Source organism: Erythrolamprus reginae, chromosome 1, assembly GCF_031021105.1.
Source record: "Erythrolamprus reginae isolate rEryReg1 chromosome 1, rEryReg1.hap1, whole genome shotgun sequence".
Classification (NCBI taxonomy): Eukaryota; Metazoa; Chordata; class Lepidosauria; order Squamata; family Dipsadidae; genus Erythrolamprus; species Erythrolamprus reginae.
The window spans coordinates 298,795,125-298,818,547 of NC_091950.1; the positions used below are offsets into that span (position 1 = coordinate 298,795,125).

Genomic DNA, 23,423 nt, shown 5'->3' on the forward strand with positions numbered 1-23,423 from the left:
GCTTAATGGTGATGTAACTGGGTAGGAGTGGCTTGCCGGCCATGTGACCAGTTGGGAGTGACTTTAACGATCATCATCGTTCAAGTGAACTGTTAAGTCCTCGATTTACAACCTTACCAGTGTTGCTTACTGGGGTGACAATTTGCTTCATGTTTGCCGCGCTCTCCTTCCTGGGTCGCCCCCCCACCTCAGACTGGGTAGCTAGGTGAATGGGTGCTGCCAGAAGCATAAATGCTGCCAGCACCGCTTCCACCCATGCCTTCTGCTTGCACGTCAGTCGGGAGGTGGCCGTCTGAGGCTGGAGGGGAGTTGGGCAGGAGAGAGGGAAACTTGTCCAAGCCAGGAAGGAGGAAAGAGGGAAAAAGCAAGGAGCACAGACGCAGCAGTAGCAGCAGGGGATAAAAGGAGAGCCGAGCCGAGACTGGTAATCCAGGAAGTGACTGCCGCCAATCAGCTGGAGCTGCGCATGCAGCTTCATTTCTGCCGGTGGAACTCCGTTCTACCCCGTCCTGCTTGCTGCCCACCCCTGATGCTGACTATGTAAACTGCTTAGAGAGGGCTGTAAAGCACTTTGAAGTGGTATATAAGTTTAAATGCTATATTGCTAATGCTAAAAGCATTGACTAGTAAAGCTACGTTTAAAAATCATTACTACAGGCCTATCCCTATCTACATCTTTTGCATGTTATACCTGAAAGAAAAACAAAGAGCCTGGGGAAGGTGAAAAACGGGCCTATCAGGCTCACCAGTGATTGGGAATTGGGCTGTTTTAGGCCTCCAGAGGGCCTCCAGGAGGGAGGGAGGAGACCATTTTCACCATTCCTAGGCATTGAATTATGGGTGTGGGCACTCGTGAATGGTGATAGCACACACACACACACTTTTGGCCCCCGAGGAAAAAAAGGCTCGCCACCGTTGCAATAGACAGAACTGCAACTTGAGAAGAACATATCTGTAACCCCAAAATCTTTGCATTGTGTTTTTTTAGAATTTTTCTTCTGCCAGTTGCAAGACATGGCATGAGCATCTCCTCTGCCAATGTTCTGATTGGGATTCTGTGGTGGCAAGTGGAACACAGAATTGGCTTCCTAGATACCTTAGTATAGAAAAGAAAGCCCTACATGGCATGAGACCAAATTACTTATGGGGCCGCCTTCTGCCGCATGAATCCCAGAGTCCGGTTAGGTCCCACAGAGTTGGTCTTCTCCAGGTTCTGTCAACTAGACAATGTCACCTGGTGGTCCTAGGGGAAGAGCCTTCTCTGTGGGGGCCCTGGCCCTCTGGAATGAGCCTTTCATAAAAATCTGAAAACTTATTTATGCTGCCAGGCTTGGGGTCTCTAGACCCCAGCCTCTGGCCATTGAATATGTAGGATGTTTGCAATGTATCTGAATTAATGATTTTTAAATGTTTAACTTTTTAGAATATTTTAAACTAATTATTTATGTTAATTGGATTTAGATGTATTTTATATATTGTGTTTTTTGCTGATATGCTGTGAGCCGCCCCGAATCCACGGACAGGGGCAGCATACAAGTCAAATAAACAAGCAAACAAGCAAACAAGCAAACAAGCAAACAAGCAAGCAAACAAACAAACAAACAAACAAACAAACAAACAAAAGTAACTAATGGTCAGTACCAGGAGGCACTTTTTCTGTTAATAAGTAGCTTGAAAAGCAAGGAAATGGGGCTGATGCATTTCTCTACATCCGAAATGAAACATAGAAACATAGAAGACGGATGGCAGAAAAAGACCACATGGTCCATCTAGTCTGCCCTTATACTATTTTCTGTATTTTATCTTAGGATGGATATATGTTTATCCCAGGCATGTTTAAATTCAGTTACTGTGGATTTACCAACCACGTCTGCTGGAAGTTTGTTCCAAGGATCTATTACTCTTTCAGTAAAATAATATTTTCTCATGTTGCTTTTGATCTTTCCCCCAACTAACTTCAGATTGTGTCCCCTTGTTCTTGTGTTCACTTTCCTATTAAAAACACTTCCCTCCTGGACCTTATTTAACCCTTTAACATATTTAAATGTTTCGATCATGTCCCCCCTTTTCCTTCTGTCCTCCAGACTAAACAGATTGAGTTCATTAAGTCTTTCCTGATACGTTTTATGCTTAAGACCTTCCATCATTCTTGTAGCCCGTCTTTGGACCCGTTCAATTTTGTCAATATCTTTTTGTAGGTGAGGTCTCCAGAACTGAACACTGTATTCCAAATGTGGTCTCACCAGCACTCTTTATAGCAGGATCATAATCTCCCTCTTCCTGCTTGTTATACCTCTAGCTATGCATCCAAGCATCCTACTTGCTTTCCCTACCGCCTGACTGCACTGCTCACCCATTTTGAGACTATCAGAAATCACTACCCCTAAATCCTTCTCTTCTGAAGTTTTTGCTAACACAGAACTGCCAATACAATACTCAGATTGATGATTCCTTTTCCCCAAGTGCATTATTTTACATTTGGAAACATTAAACTGCAGTTTCCATTGCTTTGACCATTTATCTAGTAAAGCTAAATCATTTACCATATTACAGACGCCTCCAGGAATATCAACCCTATTGCACACTTTACAGTCATCGGCAAATAGGCAAACCTTCCCTACCAAACCTTCCCTTGAAGCTCATTTGTTGACTAATTTTTATAATAAATATTTGTTTTATTAATTAACATTTTATGGATGTAACCCAGGATGATACGTCCTTATTTATAATTATAAATAATAAAAGTTATATTGAATTGAGAAATAGTTTTAGAAAGCCAGCAACCTGACTATTTGCTCACCTTAACAGGATCCCATTGTCCAAAATTGCTTGGATGTTTATAAGACAGAGCAACCATTTTCCGTGCAAGTGAAAAACTTAGCGGATAACATTTCTCAAAAATGCTCTCACGATTTTCTACAAGGTCTCTTATCTTTTTAAACAACTGGTAGCGCACAATGCGAGGCTTTCTTTTGCAAGAGAGAGTTATTAGAGGCACGAGTAATTTTTCAAATTCTTCCTGGGAACAAACAATAGGAAAGACACTTAAAAATATGGTTAAAAGCTATTTTAAATAAGTACCTTTCATAAAACCTCAACAACTAAATCACCACTGTGGGCATATCACATGTTAACTAGAGTTATGGAATTGGCAAACTACTGTTGAGAAGAGTAGCAGATGGCAAAGGTATTAAAAAGATATCACTGCAAAATCCACTAGCGGCACCCGATACATAGAATTAATAAGTTATTGAAAACCTGTATTTTCAATTGGTTTAGTACTGTCATTCGTCTTAATATGCACAGTTATATTCATTTTTTGTAAAGATTTATAAAAATATTCATAGTGGACTGAAGACAGCTCTGCCAAGAGCAGAGCTGAAGATCATGGCAGAAAGAGTAGCTGATTAATGGATTGACTCCTGAATTGCTCTCTGGATTAAGAAGAGGAGTAAGATTGCTCACAAATGCTTTTAATAGAAGCTCCCTGTGATAAACCCCAAATTTTAACTAATTTCCTTTACTTTGCTGGACAGCTACTATTGATGTTCCAAAGTAACATATTACTGACCAATTCTTCTGAGGCATCTGTTACGCAAATTTCTAAACTGTTCAGGCAAATGTTAAGACAGGAGAGAGATCAATTAAGTATGCTGAAAATACCTGCATAGTTTGCACATTTGTAGTATCTGTTTCATATCTCTCTGCAATCTCAGTCTTTAAACGCTCAATAGCTTCAGTCTCTTGCTCTTCCTCCTCTTCCTCCTCTTCTTCTTTTGGAAACTCATCGTCCAGAATAGCTTCAATATCTTCTTCTTCTTCCTCTTCTTCATCTTCAACTTCACCTTCAAGCTTCCTCGCCTCGTTCTAAAATTAAGCATGTTGCTGTAGAATGATTTTTGAAGACTTCCATGAAATAAGTATTGTCAGCAACAATAGTTTGCTGAAATGTTGCAATATTGATAGATATGGAACTCAAGAGCTGGTGAAATTTAATTCCCATATGATTGAACTCATTTTGAATTTATGTACAGATGTTGATGCTACACAAAGTGTTGAGGAACAAGAATAGGACAAGGATACTCAACCTTTCTATGGACTAAATCAGAGGTGGGTTCCTCCTGGTTCGGACCAGTAGCAAACCACTGGTGATGTCACTATGATGTCACAAAATCGGTTCCGTCTACACCTGTGCCGCAATCTTATTTTTTTTAAAATATTTTTTTCTTTAAATTATTTTTTTCTGGGTTTTTTTTTCTGTACATGCACAGAAGCCAAGTTTCTGGCACTGCGCATGTGTTGCCATCTTATTTTCACCTTTTAATTTTTTTTCCAGCACTGCATATGCATGAGTCTGCGGAGAGGGGCAGCATACAAATCTAATAAATTATATTATGATGATGATGATGATGATGATGATATGCAAAGCATGTGTATACCCATGTGGCGTGCCCATCTGGCGCAGGAGGAAGTGAACTGGCAATGAGGTATGTTAGAATCCATCCCTGGACTGAATCCACATTTGTCCTTTGGGGCACAATGGGCACTTTAATACAATAAGTAGTGTATGTGACTAGGGTGAAAATAAATATTTGATTTCATTTCCTAATCTTGATATTTCATTAAAATTAAATATAGCATTGTTAATATAGCAGGACCCAATCTGGGTACATCACCATTATATAAGGTATGAGAAGTTCCCTAAGATGGACTCCAGCAAGAGTCCAAAATCTTGTAATATAAAATCTCTGGTCCCGGTGATCAACCCAGATTGGATCTTGCAACATTATCCTGGGGCAGGTATATTCACCTTCATTCATTGTTAACATACCGGTAGTTATCCTTCTGTATTATTAAATATTATAGTTTCATAATAATTTTGGGAGTCCATTGGGGCTGCTCCCAAGATTTTCAAGAACCTAAAGCTGCAGGAGAGACTTTTCTGTTATAGTATGTGGTGGGATTGAAGTAGAAAGGATGATCCTTAACAAAATCAGAGAAATTGCTTCTAATAGGTATATAAATTGGGGGGGGGGGAATCAAAAGTACTGTGTAACAATTGTGGGGGGAGGAAATATAAGAATACTTGGGGAAGGAAAGAAAGAATTGTGCTTCAACATGTCTAATTTTTGAAATCTGGGTCTAGACCAACCTACTGATCATCTAATTTTTCTCCTCTGGACAAAAATAATTTTGGAATGATGTCATACTCATTTTTGCTTGCTTATTATTGTTAACACAGATGAAGCCAAAATAAGCTGATTCTTTTCCATATAAATAAACCCAGTGGGTCAATCCAATCGATCAATCAATCAACAAACAAACAAACAAACAAACAAACAAACAAACAAGCAAACAAACACAAAGGCTTCTTAATTATTATTCTCTCAAAGCAAAACATTTACGGTAAGTATAGTGATACCTTGTCTTATGAACTTAATTGGTTCCAGGACGAGGTTCGTAAGGTGAAAAGTTCGAAAGATGAAACAATGTTTCCCATAGGAATCAATGGAAAATCGATTAATGCATGCAAGCCCAAAATTCACCCGTTATGCCAGCCGAAGCGCCCGTTTTTGCGCTGGTGGGATTCCCCTGAGGCTCCCCCCCATGGAAAAACCTACCTCCAGACTTCGGTGTTTTTGCGATGCTGCAGGAGAATCCCAGCATCGCAAAAATGGGCGCTTCAATGGCAACGGAAGTCCGCATCGATGCTGCGATTTTGTTGAGGCTTCCCTCGCTGGGAAACCCCACCTCTGGACTTCCGTTGCCAGCCGAAGCGCCCGGTTTTCGTGCTGGTGGGATTCCCCTAGTGGGATTCCTCTGCAGCATCGCAATATCCAGAGGTGGGGTTTCCCATGGAGGGGAGCCTCAGGAGAATCCCACCAGCCCAAAAACGGGTACTTTGGCTGGCAATGGAAGTCCGGAGGCAGGGAATCCCAGCAGCGGCGGTGGGTTCGTAAGGTGAAAATAGTTCGGAAGAAGAGGCAAAAAAATCTTAAACCCCGAGTTCGTATCTCGAAAAGTTTGTATGACAAGGGGTTCGTAAGATGAGGTATCACTGTACTTATTCCCTACCAGCCAATTTAGACAAAAATGTTCCATAATCTTTTAGCTATTTCTTTTCTGTTCAAGTCCAGCACAGTCCAAATACTAGTCATTTTATAAATTCCTATAAAATTAGTTCAAAACAATGTTTAAAAATAGGATTTATGAAATTTAATTTTGCCTTATCAGTCTTACCTCTAATTTCCTTTTCGTTTGTTCAATTAGAAGCTCTGCCCGTCTTCTAGAAATTTGTTCTTCCTGTTAATAAAATATCCTAATGTACATATTTACATTATTTCTAACCAATCTACTAATATTAAATCTCATTTTTTTCCAATTAACCCTTGATAATAAAGCTAAGCACAATTCATTAAAAGAACCTTCCTCAATTCATTAAAAAATTGAGCCAAAAATAATGTAGTAAATCCAGCACGATATATAAAGATGATCTGATAAATTAATCTTAAATTATAGATTGGGAAGTGTTCTGCTCTAGCCCACGCAAATCAGAACAAAGGAAGAATCCACGTGCTGATATTTCAAAGAACACTTTTTTATATAGAAAACAGGATTTATACAAACAAATGCAAGCCTTTGAGTTTATCTTGGCAGTTCTCCATGATAAATTTGCTAAGAGATAAAAGAGTCCAAACTAATTATCATTCCTCAGTGATAAGGATTCTTTAGTCACACATACCCACACTTACAATTCTCCAAGTCTTACTCCCCCCCAGCTGCATCTCTGCCTGATGGATTTTAGGGGGAGAATAGCAGATTGCCAGCATGGCAATTCTGTATCCTCAAATCTAGGACTGCCACCATTACGAACGTTGTAACACCACGTCTCTTTTACTCAGAAAATCTCCCTTTATATTGTCTGGTTGTAGTCAACTATCCCCTAGAAATATACACTCTAGATTTTGTCCATAGACTCACTTTCTAGAACTTTTCCCATACAAATATTCATGTCTGCTTCGGAACCTTTTGATTCGGGCATCTAAGAGGGGCTCTTGGTCTCCAATGTCCCCCTCCTGCTCTGAGTTAGACATTACCAGCATTGGGGTATTTACAGTCTCTGGAGGTTCCTCCTCAGGTTCCTCTGGTTCCAGCTCTCCCTCACTCTCACTCTCTGATTCAGCTGGTAAGAACATCGGCCTAGGGTACCAAGATGGGCCTTGTTCAACCTCCTCAGAATCTGTCACTAACTGACCTGGCCGTGGATCACACATAACAGAAAGCGACCTCAGATATCATTTAGCTCAAACAACTCAATCCTCAGTGCTAGATCTGCTAAAATATTTAGACAGTGTACTATCCAACCAGAATATCTACTATGCTAGTTTTCAACTGGTCTACTCCAAATAACCAACTTGGCTAGTTTTTAAAAAAGTAGTCTCTATCATTAAAAATGTTATCTGTTCTTGAATTATATAATTAATACCCATAATACTTACTCTCACTTTTGCCTTCGTTTCTTTAATCTGCTGCTTCTTTTCCAACTTCTTATTTCGTTTATCTTTCCATTTTTGTACTTGTTTCATAAGAAGCCGATCAGAAATATCATCTTCCTCAGCTTCAAGACAAACTACAATATCCGGAAAAAGTGAACGTTCTCCTAAGTACAGGACCTCGTCTCCTATCCGTGGAAAACCATCTAGTATAAACCCAGTAGAACTAAATGGAAACAATATTTGGAGGGGAAAAAGTTGTCATTATTCCTTGGGAGTTTAGTTTGCTTGGGGTTTTTTAAATCAAATGATGAGAAAAATATCATACTGTTTTGTGGGTAAAGCTAATGGGAGAACACATCAGGGATGTGGAGCACAGTTTTATTTAATTTGCGGAAATGGTGTCCCATTTGGAAAAACAAAATTTTGATGAAAATTCTATTTGTAATAAAGCAGAAATTAATCTGTTCGTTGCTTTGGAATAGGCTAGAATGTTTAAGAAACCTGCTAAACAATGACTGTGCTGGCGAACAAGTGGCACACAGAGCCATATCTGAGAGCACAGGAGGCTTTGCCCTTATGCCATCAGGCATGGGGGAACTGAGATATCTTACCCAGGCCTATGTAGTTTATGTATGGTATGTTGTGTGTATGTTTTTTAAATTATGGGTTTTTATTTTTTAAAATATTAGATTTGTATTGTACATTGTTTTCCACTATTGTTGTGAGCCACCCCGAGTCTACGGAGAGGGGTGGCATACAAATTTAATAAATAATAATAAAAAATAAATAATAATAATAAATAAATAATAATAATAATGTCAGCTCCAGCGCCCATGTGGGTGCTGACTAGCTGATTTTTGGCCTTCTATAGGATGGAGGAGGCCATTTTCAACCTCCCCAGACTTTAGGAAAGTCTCTGGAGCCTGTGGAGGGTGAAAAATGGACCCAATGAGCCTATTGGAAGGTCATTTTCTGAACATGGGCCTCTTTTTCGCCCTCTACAGGCTCTAAAGCTTTTCCTAAAGTCTGGGGAGAGTGAAAAAAGGACCAAGAGGCCTACCAGAAGTCCAGAGGTGTCAGTGAGGCCTCTGTGTATGTGCGGGGGTGGGGCAGTGCGGAGGGGGTTGTGCACTGGATGCATAGGGTGAAGTTATTGCATTATGGATGTGGGCATAGGTGCATGCACTATCACCTGCGCACACACCTTTTTGGCACTGGGCAAAGAAAGGTTCACCATCACTGGCTTATGATAATGCATGAGATAACAGAACACCCTACGAAACTAGACTTACAAACCTGGGTCTAGAAAGCTTAGACCTAAGACGCCTCAAACATGATCTAAGTATTGCCCACAAGATTATATGCTGCAATGTCCTGCCTGTCAAAGACTACTTCAGCTTCAACCACAACAACACAAGAGCCCACAACAGATACAAGTGTAATATTAATCGCTCCAAACTTGACTGTAAAAAATACAACTTTAGTAATCGAGTTGTCAAAGCATGGCATTCACTACTGGACTCTGTAGTATCATCCCCTAACCCCCAACACTTTACCCTTAGACTATCCACGGTTGACCTCACCAAGTCCCTAAGAGGTCAGTAAGGGGTGTACATAAGTGCACCAGAGTGTTTACCGTCCCTTGTCCTATTGTCTTTCCTATATCTCACATATCTTCTCTTCTATACCTGTATCTTTTTCTGCTATTCTCTCATAGTTATATTTCACTCCTTTATTTTCTCCTCTATTCCCCCTTTAATACATTCTACCTGATTATATTCTCTATAACCCTCATCGTGTATTATTGTGTATTGGACAAAACAAACAAACAAATAAATAAAATAAACATGCATTATCATAGCCTGGTTTAGAGTATCAGAATTGGTAACAATTTTAGTTGCATCAAATAAAATCTTTATTGCCAAATGATTTCAGAAACTGTCTATTTTGGGGCATCACACTGAGCAAAAGATTCTGAGAGAAAGGCAAGGATAATAGGGGGTGCAAACATTTCTTGTGAAAAGTGTGAGGGAAATGGATACGATTAGCTTTGCAAAGCAACATTTAGGGATTAGCTCTCTTCACCAGTCTGTGAGGTTTTTTTCTCAAAGCAGAAGGTTGTAATTGATTTTTCTTTTTCCCTAGAATTCTTCTATTGTCAAATATCAGAGGGCTGAGAAATGCCATAGCGCTGGTTAGTAGAGAAAGTGCATGGACAAAAAAATTATATTTAATATACTGCAATCAATATAAAAGCAACTTATTTTTGTTTGAAGTTTATGTCTGTACCCTGAACCTATCACAAGAAATACACGATGGGTTAGTTCTGGCAATAAAGCAAGAATATTAACTTGTTAGTTTATGTATTCTTTCTTATTTCATCCATAGCTTGTTGTAAGCTTAATCGAGGCTTAATGAGCTTTTTAAAATGCTTCTTTAAAAATTCCTGCATTGGAAGAAGAAAGCAAGGTACAAACCATGAATTGGCTACAAGCTGTAATGGCCTTGTTGGTTTATTTTTATTTCCTATTTTATTTTATTTGTTTTGTCAAGTACGTATTGATGGTATACAAAGATATAACAATATTTATATACATGATACCAGAGGTGGGCTGCTAGGGTGGAACAGTTTTGTGTGCTCACCCCCTTGGCTCTGAGTGCTAGCAGAGTCCAGCACAATTCTGTACTGCACCTGTGCCAGTAGCAGAATTGCACTCGGAGATGCAGGTGTGCCCGTGTTTCGATGCAGTGTTTTGACTTCTTAGGAATCGGGAGAGGTCAACAGTGGATAGTTTAAGGGTAAAGTTTGGGGGGTTAGGTGATGATACTACAGAGTCAGGTAGTAAGTTCCATGCATCAACTACTTGGTTACTAAAGTCGTATTTCCTGCAGTCGAGTTTACTTTAAATTTGTATCTGTTGTGCTTGTGTGTTTTTGTGATTGAAGCTGAAGTTGTCGTTAACAGGAAGGACCTTGTAGCAGATAATTTTATGGGCTATGCTTAGGTCATGTTTCAGGCAATGTAGTCCTAAGCTTTCTAAACCTAGGATTATAAGTCTAGTTGTGTAGGGTATTCTGTTGCGAGTGGAAGAGTGGAGGACTCTTCTAGCAAAGTATCTCTGGACATTTTCTAAAGTGTTTATGTCTGAAATGCAGTATGGGTTACAGACAGATGAGCTGTATTCAAGGCTTCGTGTGGTGAAAATTTTGTATGCTCTGGTTAGTAGTGTGAGATTACTGGAGCAGAAGCTACGTAGGATTAGCCTTTTTGACGATGTTGTTGCAGTGGGCTTTTGTACTTAGATCATTTGATATAATTATTCCAAGGTCTTTTACAGAGTGAGGGTTGTCTGGAAGGTCTTGTTTATTCAGCTTGTATTTGATGTTCTGATTCTTTTTGCCAATGTGTAGGACAAAGCATTTTTTGGTTGAGATTTGGAGTTGTCAGATCTTTGAACATTCAGAAACAAAGTCAAGGTCCTTTTGGAGAGTAGCTGTGTTATTGGTGATATTGAAAAATTTTACAACATCGGCAAAGAGAACACAGTTGCTTGTAATGTGATCGTAAAGGTCATTTATGTAGCGTATGAAGAGTGTTGGTCCTAGTACGCTGCCTTGGAGTGCGCCGCTGTTAACCGGAACAGGATTAGTTATGGCATTCCCTATTTTGAAAACTTGTTGTCTGTTTAAAAAGAACAAGTTATCCAGCCATGTAAGGATCCTGAGATGCCATAGGATTTCAGTTTTAGAAATAGTTTGTCATAAACCACTGAGTCGAAGGTTTTACAGAAATCAATATAAATTGCATCTATTGATTTGCCCCGATCAAGATGTGTAGACAGTGATGGGCTCCTATGGGTACGGTCAGGAACACAGTACTGGTAGCAAAATTTGGAGTTCCACCCCAGAGCACCCAATTTGCACTGAAAGATGTTGAAACAAAATGCATAAGCCACATCCACAGTGTGGTAGTAAAAATTTTGGTAGCCCATCACTGTGTGTAGTCTATATGTTTTTGCAGTGAAGAAGATGCAAGATATTTTTTTTCTGAAACCAAATTGTTGGTTAGAGAGTAGGTTATTAGTTTTGGGGACTAGGTGGAGGATAATTGATTGGTTTATGATTATTCCAAGACTTTGCATGTGATGCAGCATAGAGAGATTTGTCTGTAGTTTTCAACTAGATTGGGATCTCCTTTTTTGAAGATGGGGATGAGAGTTGCTTGTGACCATAGCTTTGGTAGTGAACTGGTCCTGAATGATTTTTTAAAGATTATGCTTAGTGGTTCGGCTATGGCTGTTGAGATCTTTTTTAAGGAAGTGTGCACATAGACCATCAGGCCCAATTGATAGAGAAGGTTTAAGGTTGCGTAGTGCTTTTTCAACATTGTCTTCTGTCAAGTCTATTTGTGTTAAGTCATTGTGTTTGAGATGCGATTAGGGAATTTTGGGGATGAGCTGTTGCTGTTTACAAAGACTGAGCCAAACAATGTGTTGAAGAGGTTAGCTTTGGCTGATTCATGGTAGCATTGTTTGTTGTTGTGTCCTTTTAGTGGATGGCTCTTGAGTTCTTGAGTTTGTTATTTACAAAGTTGTCAAAGGCACAGTTGGATTTGGTGCGCAGGAGGTTTTCCTCTTGTTTGCTGTGGTAATTGAAGCATTCTCTCTTTATTTGGTGGCATACATTTTTGTAGCGGTTTTTGAAGTTGGCTACATGACCTTTTTTGTTTTGTTTCCAGGACACCTCTGGATTGTTTTTTTAAAAAGTCAGGGTTAAAACAAATCTATATTTGCTCTTGTCTTACAGGACTTATTAACATTATTTAATTGTGAAAGTATCGGTAGGTAGTTGCTTCTTTATAGAATTGTAGGATTGATTACATATGGAGAAGTACTCTATGTGAAATATTGGACACATAATATGATTGATATTTTCTGCTGGAATCTAAATGCTATACAGAAGAAAAAAGTGAGATTATTTTTTTTTAAAGTTACCGAAATGGCTCCTTCATCCACCAATCAGGAACAATGTTATCAAGAACTTCCATGGGAATTGGTTCATTTTCTAATATATTGGCCTTGATTGCTTCTTCCTCATCTGTTAACAGCGGCTCTTTCTGTTAAAGTGATCAAAATACATGAAAAATAATTATCTAATGTAGTAATGTAATTAAGAACTTTGATTAATAATTTTACATAATTGAAAGTTTTATTTTCATAAGTTAATTAATTACATAGTTACAGTATATAGTTATAAAACACAATATTCTATGTGCCACAAAACTAGATAATTTGTATGGAATGTATTTATTTCATTTCTCAGAAATGCATTCATGGAACAAGTGTATATTTAGTCTGCACTAATGATATTACTATCTATAAAGAAATAAATAGTTCTCAACTTACGACCACAATTGAGCCCAACATTTGTGTTGTTAAGCAAGAGAATGACTCGCTATAGTTGTTAAGCTAGTAACGTGGTTGCTAAGTGAATCTGGCTTTTCCATCGACTTTGCTTGTCAGAAAGTTGTAAAAGATGATCACGTGACCTCCAGACATTGCAACTGTCATAAATATGAGTCAGTTGAGAAGTGCCTGAATTCCGATCACATGACCATGGGGATGCTGCAATGGTCATAAGCGTGAATTGCATTTTGGTAATCAGCAACTGATCTGCATTTATAGCCATTTACAGCATCCCATGGGTTTATGGCATGGGATGTTTACAACATTTTTGCCAGAAACCAGAATCTATTCCCAATTTCTTGGGGGGAAAATGTCCCATAGTGAACAATGGGTTCACTTAATGGCCACTATTTTTTCCTTCCAAATGCTATGTTCATTTAATGATTGCTGGGTTTTCTTAACAACCCCTGTAAAAAAAGCTCATAAAATCGGATGCAAGCCCATGATCATGCAATCACTGTTCTACAGGTAAAAAGTTGTGAGCATGAAAACAACTGTTATTACATAATTTTGGGGTGCTAAAAATAAAAATAACCTTTAAAAATGTATATTGGATCTAGTTTTCATGATATAAGCCATCAACTAATGAAGTAAGGTTTATAAAATACATGATGCAACTTACACCATAGATTACATAGTCAGTATTGGTGACCAATAGAAAACTGCCACGTGTACCAAGATGATGCAACATTAGCTAATATTTTGTCACCAAATTCTATAAAAGACATTATCTGTTCTTGGTGAGTTAGATAGCATCTTTAAACATCGTTTTATGCTAGTAAATTTAGTTATGCCTCAAACCTGTTTAAATAAGGGTGATAATTTTTGTTATATTTGCAATGAAGTTACTTTTTCACCCCCAAAACAAAGGATGATAGCCATGTTCAAGAAAACCTACAAGTTGTATTTCAGTTGCAAAATAGGAGACCAGGACAAAAACTGGGCGGCACACGTATGCTGTAATTCATGTGGATCAACACTTGTTCAATGGTTGAATGGGAATAAGCCTTCTATGCCTTTTGCTGTGCCAATGTTTATATATATAAATATATATACCGGTATATTAATAAAAAGAATTGTCCTAAAAATGCAAGTTCCAGGTGTATTTATAAATGAAGAGGCAACAGCCATCGTGATCTCCAGAATGTTTAACATTTATTTTAAAATTGATTCGATGATTGCTGTACGAATGGGTATGATGGATTTTTAATTTACTTAGGGGATTTTAGATTGCTTTGTAATTTTAATTTAATTGGATTGATTTTGTTGTAATTACTGTTTTTCTACATGTTGTAAGCCACCCTGAGTCTTCGGAGAGGGGCAGCATAGAAATCCAATAAATAAATAAATAATAAATAAAATAAATAAATATGGAGTCAGTTGGTGTATAAAGTGAATAGATGCTAAGTTAACATTATTAAAATAAGAATCAGAAATGAGTGATGTCTTCTTTAGCCCAACTGGTGCAATAGGGTGGTTAAATATGAGCTAAAAAGTAGGATTGTCTTCTTGTCTTCTTTCCATTAACAATATTGGCATTTTCCATCATAGCTTTCTTTGATGGAAACTCATTTTTCACTTTGGAGGAAGCTAACAAGGAATATATATAATAGCTTGATTACCTCAGGAATGTGCTTACTTTCCTCTTCACTCTCAAATTCAAATTCAGGTGAACTTTCGGGAATAGTGGATTCTCCCATTTCTTGTGTTCCCTCACCTTCCTCTTCTTCCTCCTCTTCTTCAGGTCCAACTCTTTTTCCTGTTTTGAGCATGATCAATTCTTGCAAGCGTTCTTCAAATTGAATATGAAAAATATTTAGCTTGTCTGCTAACCACCGGGCACAGACTGTTTTACCCGTTCCATGTGGTCCCAACAAACATATTCTTATAGGAGGAGCCTGAAAAGGAAATGGGTGAATATAATTATATAAGTTTATATACGTTTTTGAAAAAGAGAAAGTCTTGATCAATAAGATTATTGAGTAAATATTTCTAAGAAAAACCTTTTTGAGAAACATTAGGCAGAAGCAGCAGTGGGTTGATTCTGGTTTGGACTGGTTCATTAGAACCGGTAGTGGAAATTTACCACCAGTGATGACTGGTGGTTCACACTTCCAAACTGGTCCTCCGGTCGCTGCGACTTGCAAAAAACTCTCTGTCCATGCACAAAGCCTTCTGCACGTGCCCAGAGGATCATTTCTGGGTGTTTTGTATAATGTGATGGGGATGCATTACAAGTTATGCATGGTATGTTTGGTTTTTATAATAATGGTTTTTAGTTGTTTTATTAAATTGGATTGTTACATGTTGTTTTTTATCATTGTTGTTAGCCGCCCCGAGTCTGCGGAGAGGGGCGGCATACAAATCCAATAAATAAATAAATACATACATGCGCGCGTGCACAAAACAAGCACGAAGCGACACGTGCAAAATGCTCACTTCCGTTGAGATGCAAACTAGTAGGAAGTTAAGTGGAACCCACCTCTGGGCGGAAGATCCATATTTTAAAACATATTATTGACTAATAGTAAATACTTCATCATGAGCAACAGAATTACATATAGAAAGTATGCTCCATGGCAGCTGTCCTACTCAGATGCTGTACATTTCAAAGCATCTCTATGGAATCAAACCTGTAGCACTGCATAGCCTTAGCAGTTTAAAAAACAATAAATAAGTAAGCAACCCAGCTGTATTACGTGGAAATATCCAGCTAACTTTGTATGATCTCAAAAAACTAAAAGAAAATTAGATGAGAGACCATCAGAAATTTCCAGAGCTAGAGTCAAAACTGTGAACTTGAAAACAAATCCCAGAAGACAGAAACAATAAACTATTTTTGTTAGAAAACTATATGGATGTGTCTCAGATAAGACTTTTCCTAATTTACAAAATGAAAATGTGTATTTTAAAGGAAGGATGGAAACTGTTAGCTATCAAATATTTTAAGTTTACAATCCCTAGCATTACCAATCGTGCTAGCAAGCAGTGTTTGGAACTGGAATTCAAAACTGGTTTTATTGATATACTGAATTGTTATTCATTTAAGTAATATAGAGGCAGAAGTATAGAATAGTGAGCTCCAGAGCCATTGTCAAACAAAGAAGACAATGCTGATCCTGACAGGTAGACAGAATGAAACATCTATTTAACTAAATTTGATTTGCGACTTGCCTCCAGAAGTTGCAAGTGCTCCAATACTGAAGGTTTTAAATAAGAGATTGGATAACTGTTTGTCTGAAATGGTACAGGGTTTCCTACCCTCCTGAGCAGAGGGTTGCATTAGAAGACCTCCAAGGTCCCTTCCAACTCTGTTATTCTGATATTAATACATGGACTGACATTTTTTCCTTCTCTACCCATCAGAGCTAACAGCATCTTGTGACAGCTGCACTTCAATATTGAGTTCTAGACCTCCTCTTGCTCAGAAATAACCTCTAATTCAACATATAAAGTAATATTCAGACCCAAGTTGCTTTTGCAACTTCTAATCAATCCAGAAAAATGTGCGGAAACAATTTTTGTTATATAATGTAGATACACAGTCAATGAATCCATTTTTTCATGGAGGAACCTGAATGTCATTACCTATTATATTCACCATTGCCATGCTGTTAAAATACCACACTATTAAGCAGAGATAAACACAAATGTGTACATGCAGATATATATTTGAAAAATATTGGAATCTCAATCAGTGTTAAGTCTTATACTGTAGTTCCTATACGTAAGATCGACATACTTTTAATGGCTCATTGTGAGAAACATACTCCTCAGGATTTTCTAGAAATTTATCTCTGTTTTCTGGAGTTGAAAAATAATAGTATTTTTCTCGATATTTAGCTCCATTTTCAGAATTTCCTGGATAAAGGATAAAGTTTTCCTTCAGAATCACTGGACAAAAATTCTTGGTATCTCCCATGTGTCTCTTCCTCTCAGCAATTTTTTCTTCATCCTTAAAGCAGCAAAATATTTTTGATAAGATTACTTACATTAATACTTTAAAGAATCTGAATTTAATCTAACATATTGGCCCAGAACTAGCTAAGTCAGAGCTGCAGATCCATTTTCTACTTGGTTAAGGTGCTGAACAAGCAATGAGGAACCCAGATTCAATTCCACCCGCAGGCATCGAAACCTGTTGGGTGACATTGATCAATCACTCTGTCTCTCAGCCCCACCTCTCTCATAAAATGGTTGTTGGGGAATAAATTAAGATGACTGGATCTAAGGTTAGATTTAATCTAATGAACAAACAATTTAAAAAAAACCCTCCATTGCTTAGGACATAGCCAGTCTGAGAGTGTAGACAGGGAATAAGGAGGTGGGAGAAAGAAGTCATGAGCATGTTGGTTATGACCTATAAAGCCCTTCATGGCACCAGACCAGATTATCTCAGGGACCACCTTCTGCTGCACGAATCCCAGCGACCAGTTAGGTCCCACAGAGTGGGTCTTCTCCGGGTCCCGTCAACTAAACAATGCCGCTTGGAGGGACCCAGGGGAAGAGCCTTCTCTGTGGTGGCCCCGGCCCTCTGGAACCAACTCCCCCCAGAGATTAGAATTGCCCCCACCCTCCTTGCCTTCATAAGCTACTTAAAACCCACCTCTGCCACCAGGCATGGGGGAATTGAGATACCCATTCCCCCTAGGCCTTCACAATTTTATGCATGGTATGTCTGTATGTATGTTTGGTTTTTTGTTATAATGGGTTTTAATTGTTTTTAGTATTGGATTATTATTATACGCTGTCTTATTATTGCTGTTAGCCGCCCCGAGTCTCCGGAGAGGGGCGGCATAAAAATCCAATAAATAGATAGATAGATAGATAGATAGATAGATAGATAGATAGATAGATAGATAGATAGATAAATCAATCAATAAATAAAGTAGGTAGGTAGGTAGGTAGGTAAGTAAGTATGTATGTATGTAAGTAAGTAAGTAAGTAAGTAAGTAAGTAAGTAAGTAAGTATGTAAGTAAGTAAGTGTAAATAAGTAAATAAGTAAATAAGTAAATAAGTAAATAAATAAATAAATAAATAAATAAATAAATAAATAAATGTGTCCAAAAGGACTCCAAGTCATGCATGAGGTTTGTTTGTGGCAATTTCACTTCATCTATCTAAGTTCACAGAGGTCCCAAAACCCAAGCCTACTTAGTCTTGCTGTAGCCTGATGTTTCCCAGCCCAAATTTCCCCATATCCCCAAAACTTTAACCTTAGATTGTATACTGTTGACCTCACCCCATTCCCAAGGGTGTCTACCGTCCCTGTCCTAATGTTCCCATGTACTCAAAAGTCTCTCACGTATACACGTTTATACTGTTACTGTAATCGTATATATGCTTGACAAAAATAAATAAATAAAAGAAAAATAAATAAAATAAACAGCCTCCAAATACCAAAAGAAGACATCAGCAGCTTTGTCCCCTGGCAATAGAGGACTTTCCCCTAAGGCTTCATATACTGTACATGTTAAACAGGATCAGAGAGAGTACTTAACCTGGCAGGATTCCACAAAGTAGGGGTTGTGCATAGACTTCTTTAGTCGAGTTTGCATATATGCAAAAAACTAGCTGGCCTTTCATTGCATTCTTGAAGGTATACTCTTTTTATAAAGTTGAAGTTACCTGTATATAACCTTTTATTTTGCATAACATGTCATTCAGTAAATTACAGTTTAAAATAATCTATCAAGTTGAGAACTAGAGTTTACTTCCTCCTCTTCTTCTTCCTCTTCATCACCCTCTTCTTCTTCTTCTTCTGCCTGTGCCTCTGCTTCAGCCTGCAAATCTTCTTGTTCTTCATCATCATCTTCAGGTGTTAATTCCCAGCCATGATATTTAAAACTTTCTGTAGGAGACAGTCACTTTTCAGGCCATGTTTTTTTTAAAAATAAAAATAAAAATATTGCACATGTAGGACCAGAGATAAAATATGAATTTGCATGGAATGCTATATGGTCATGAAAGATTGATCATATTCTATTCTGGTATTCCAGAAATGTATTAGAATTCTAATTCACAAATTCCTAGCCATCATGAAAAGTTGGCAAAGCATGCTAAAAACTAGAGTTCTAACACATCAGATTGATGTGTAAGTGTACAAATACAAGATTGTTGAAATCAGTGGTTCATAAAGAATATCCTGGTGCTCATAACTATGTACTCCTAATCAAAGTAATGCTATAATGAAAAGAAAAATCTGGTGACATGACATAAGTTCCACCATTTACAGATATGTAAGAGACCGTCTTCTATCAATTGTCACCACCACCTGTTATAGTTCCATATTCTTGTAAATTAGGTGTCAGCCTCTGAATAATACAGTAATAATAATAATAATAATAATAATAATAATAATAATAATAATAATAATTTGTTAGATTTGTATGCCGCCCCTCTCCGAGGACTCGGAGCGGCTCACAACAATTGTTGAATCCTAAGATTTAAAATTAAAAGCCCACATAAATATATACTGCATTGGCTACCAATTTGTTTCTGGACACAATTCAAAGTGTTGGTTATGATCTATAAAGCCCTACATGGCACAGGACCAGATTATCTCCGAGACCGCCTTCTGCCGCACGAATCCCAGCGACTGGTGAGGTCCCACAGAGTTGGTCTTCTTAGGGTCCCGTTGACCAAATAATGTTGGCTGGCGGGACCTACGGGAAGAGCCTTCTTTGTGGGGGCCCCAGCCCTCTGGAATCAGCTCCCCCCAGATATTCGTACTGCCCCCACTCTCCTTGCCTTCCGAAAAAGTTTAAAAACTCATCTTTGCCGCCAAGCCTGGGGTTCTTTAGACCTTCCCCCCTGACCGATGAATGCTTAGTTTGACTGCTGAATGAATGATATTGATAGTTTTTAATTAGAATTTTAAGATTGTTTTTTAAGGTACAATTAGATCAGTGATTTTCAACCTTTTTTGAGCCGCGGCACATTTTTTACATTTATAAAATCCTGGGGCACACCACCAACCAAAATGACACAAATAAATAAATAAATAAATAAATAAATAAATAAATAAATAAATACATACATACATACATACATACATAAATAACCCCCTCATATATACAATCCCATGTAACATCCCCTTATAAATACCTGTACAGTCAATCATCAATCATCCCTCCTGAAATTTATACTACTGTCTCATTTCTGGGTACTTCTCCTGTCTTTCCCCCTTTTCTCTCTCATGTTTCTAATTTCTCTCTCTTCCTCCCTTTTTCCCTCATTCCTTCTCTCCCTCCCTTTCTCTCTCTTTCCTTTCTCTCATTCCCTTTCTCTCTATCCTTTCTATCTCTCACTTGTTCTTTCTCTCCCTCCCTTTCTGTCTCTTTCCTTTCTCTCATTCCCTCTTTGTCTCCTGGGGCTGACTGCGGCTGCCCTCCACCCCCCACCGCGGAGGGAAAGCATTTGGCATCGGCACCGCCAACCCCCCCTCCAGGAGCAGCAAAAGCCTCAGCGACGGAGCCGAAAGGGAAACAGCGCGATCCGTCACTTAGGCTTTTGCTGCTCCTGGAGGGGGGGGGGAGGATTTTCTCCTCCCCACCCCCCCGGCAGCCAAACGTCGCCGAGGCTTTGGGCATCGGCGCCTTCCCTTCCACGAGCAGCAAAAGCCTCAGCAACGGAGCCGAAAGGGAAACGGCGCGATCCGTCACTTAGGCTTTTGCTGCTCCTGGAGGGGGGGGAGGATTTTCTCCTCCCCACCCCCCCGGCAGCCAAACGTCGCTGAGGCTTTGGGCATCGGCGCCTTCCCTTCCACGAGCAGCAAAAGCCTCAGCGACGGAGCCGAAAGGGAAACGGCGTGCCCCGTCGCTGAGGGTCTTGCTGCTCGTAGAGGGGTGGCGCTGATGCTCCCTCTCGCCGCCTCCATCTCCCCACGACCGCCTGGGGCCGCTGCAGCCGGCACGCTCCCGCTCCCACTCCCACCGCCAGTGCCCTCCCGCCGGGCCCAAAGGACACTTGCCGCCGACGCCAGGAAACTCCAGCTGGGCGGGGCGCTGCCGGTGCCTCCGAGCTCCCACTCGCTCTCCTTTTTCCTGCCTTCCTTCTTTGGGGCCCAGCAGGAGAGCGCCAGAAACTGCGGCAACGGGCAGGAACCGGGGGACAGCTGCGAGTGGGAGCTCGGAGGCACCGGCAGCGCCCCGCCCAGCTGAAGCTTGGCGGCACACCTGACTGTGTCTCGCGGCACACTAGTGTGCCGCGGCACACCGGTTGGGAAACGCTGAATTAGATTGTTATTATTGTTTCCTGTTTTTCTGTACATGCTGTGAGCCACCCCAAGTCCTCGGAGAGGGGCGGCATATAAATCCAATTAAATAAATAAAATAAATATTCAGGAAATGAAGGTTCATGATTTCATTCATTTAATACAGCACACTATTTATTTTGAATCCATATTGTGCAGAATAAAATCAGTTTGGATAGTTTCTGTTTATCATCATTATAAATCATGAAAGCTTTGAACCAGAACCTCCTGTTAAAAAATCACAAACACCCCAATTCAATATGTGTAGCTATGAACTGATTTTCTCTATCCCTTCTAATATCATTCCATATTTCCTGTATACACCAAATTCTTTCTTTAAAAACATGTAGGTCATTGTCATAAAGTGTAGCAATATTATAATTACTAGCTCTGATAACTTTAAATATTCAGGAGAATGGGTCAATCCATAACTATAATCCCTGATATTTGAAACAGATAATAATTATTATTAATGGTTGGTTGCAGTCAGCTAGATATTTAGGTTGCAGTTGGCTTTTTTTTATCAGCCTATCAAGTCCTTCCCAGGGACCTAGGATAGGCAGATATTGTTTGTTGGTATTATTATTATTATTATTATTATTATTATTATTATTATTATCTAGAATTGTATCACAGCGGCCAGTTGTTTCATCAGATTTGGCATTAATTACTAGTCGAGCCCCACTCAGGGGCTTAGGACATTGTAATATATTTTTGAAGTATATGTGCGGAACTGAGCAGTATGGCTTTCTGTATTTGACTGATTGTGATTTTGTCAGTTTTGAGCTGTTTTAAATTTAATTCCAGTGCTTTCCAACCACCACTGGAATTACCACTTCTGGTCTGTGCCATAATTGTTGAATTTTGGTTTTTAAGTCCTGGTATTTTGCAATTTTTTCGTGTTCCTTTTCATATTTTTATATGCAGCTTATGACTCTTGGTGACTCATAACATTCAAAGAAAGAAAAAATATTATTAATAAAATAATATAAAAAAATATAAAAAAATAAAACCTATGGCAAATGTGGTGAAGCGAGGGATCTCTCTCTCCTTCACCAGCATCCTGAGTGATGAGTTAAGGTCTTCTAAATAACACTACTGGGGTCAATTATAAATTGGCAATAACCTCATTCGAGAGGGCCACATTCTGGACCCATTGAAGCCTCTAGGATGTTTTTAAGGCAGCTACATGTAGAGAGCATTGCAATAGTCAAGTCAAGAAGTAACAGAGGTCACTCTCTGAAAAACCCGATTCAGGAAGGATGCAACTGGTTACCAGATGGATTTGTGCAGAGTTCCTGGCTACAGTAGACATCTACTGTTTAAGCAGGAGCTTCAAGTCCATATTCATATTCATAACTAGTACAGTACAGTACTGTACTTGATTCTAAGAGATAATTCAGCAGGAAAAAACATCATATTTGAAAAGCAGGTCTCCTTCCCTTCATTCATTCTCTTCAAATAAACTATAATTACGGTAATAGCATCCTTGGATTTTCCAGAAGTAAAATTAAGTCCTGTTTTGTTCATTTATCTCTAGATGAAGCCAGCCCAGCTTGGTCAACATTGCCTTCAATTTCATAATCAAACAGTAAGAACACTTTTCTATTTCCTTCTATTCTTCTGCTGGCAGTCTATTAAAAAAAGTTTTTTAAATGTTCTATTTTAATACATGAATACTTTTTTTCAAATATGAGTAAAAGAAGTCATATTGATTATTCGGGACAGTGCATTCATATTAAACAGCCTTTTTATTAAACCAATTAAAGGTTTATAGAATGTTAAATATTAATTTCAAATGATTTCTCTTGCACTTATTGTTTATTACTATGTTGTGGACCGCAATTGTAAGACATTATTTGCCTCTTAAGAAGTAGCTCCTCCTTGCCTTTCGTAAGCTTCTTAAAACCCACCTCTGCCGCCAGGCATGGGGGAACTGAGATACTCTTTCCCCCTAGGCCTTTACAATTTTATGCATGGTATGTCTGTATGTATATTTGGTTTTATAATAAGGGTTTTTAACTATTTTAATATTGGATTGTTATATGCTGTTTTTATTACTGTTGTCAGCCGCCCCAAGTCTACGGAGAGGGGTGGCATAGAAATCCAATCAATCAATCAATAAACAAACAAACAAACAAACAAACAAAATAAAATAAATAAGCTCATAATTTGTACAAGCTTGCTTTAACCAACTTTATTTATAC

General features: G+C 38.7%; 1 protein-coding gene across 5 annotated transcripts in view; it reads right to left on the bottom strand.

The window, feature by feature from the left end:
• The window catches only part of AK9 (adenylate kinase 9), an 87,895-nt gene that overhangs the window by 18,715 nt on the left and 45,757 nt on the right, over positions 1-23,423 (bottom strand). For 4 of the 5 annotated variants that reach the window (XM_070733332.1, XM_070733331.1, XM_070733333.1 and 1 more), the window contains 8 exons: positions 18,677-18,813; positions 16,704-16,916; positions 14,584-14,859; positions 12,491-12,612; positions 7,500-7,719; positions 6,241-6,303; positions 3,664-3,867; positions 2,801-3,019 (listed from right to left, as the gene is read on the bottom strand). In XM_070733332.1, coding sequence (XP_070589433.1) covers positions 2,801-3,019; positions 3,664-3,867; positions 6,241-6,303; positions 7,500-7,719; positions 12,491-12,612; positions 14,584-14,859; positions 16,704-16,916; positions 18,677-18,813 — 1,454 coding nt within the window. The remainder of the gene's footprint in view (positions 1-2,800; positions 3,020-3,663; positions 3,868-6,240; positions 6,304-7,499; positions 7,720-12,490; positions 12,613-14,583; positions 14,860-16,703; positions 16,917-18,676; positions 18,814-23,423) is intronic. The other variant, XR_011557404.1, reaches the window with a different exon arrangement.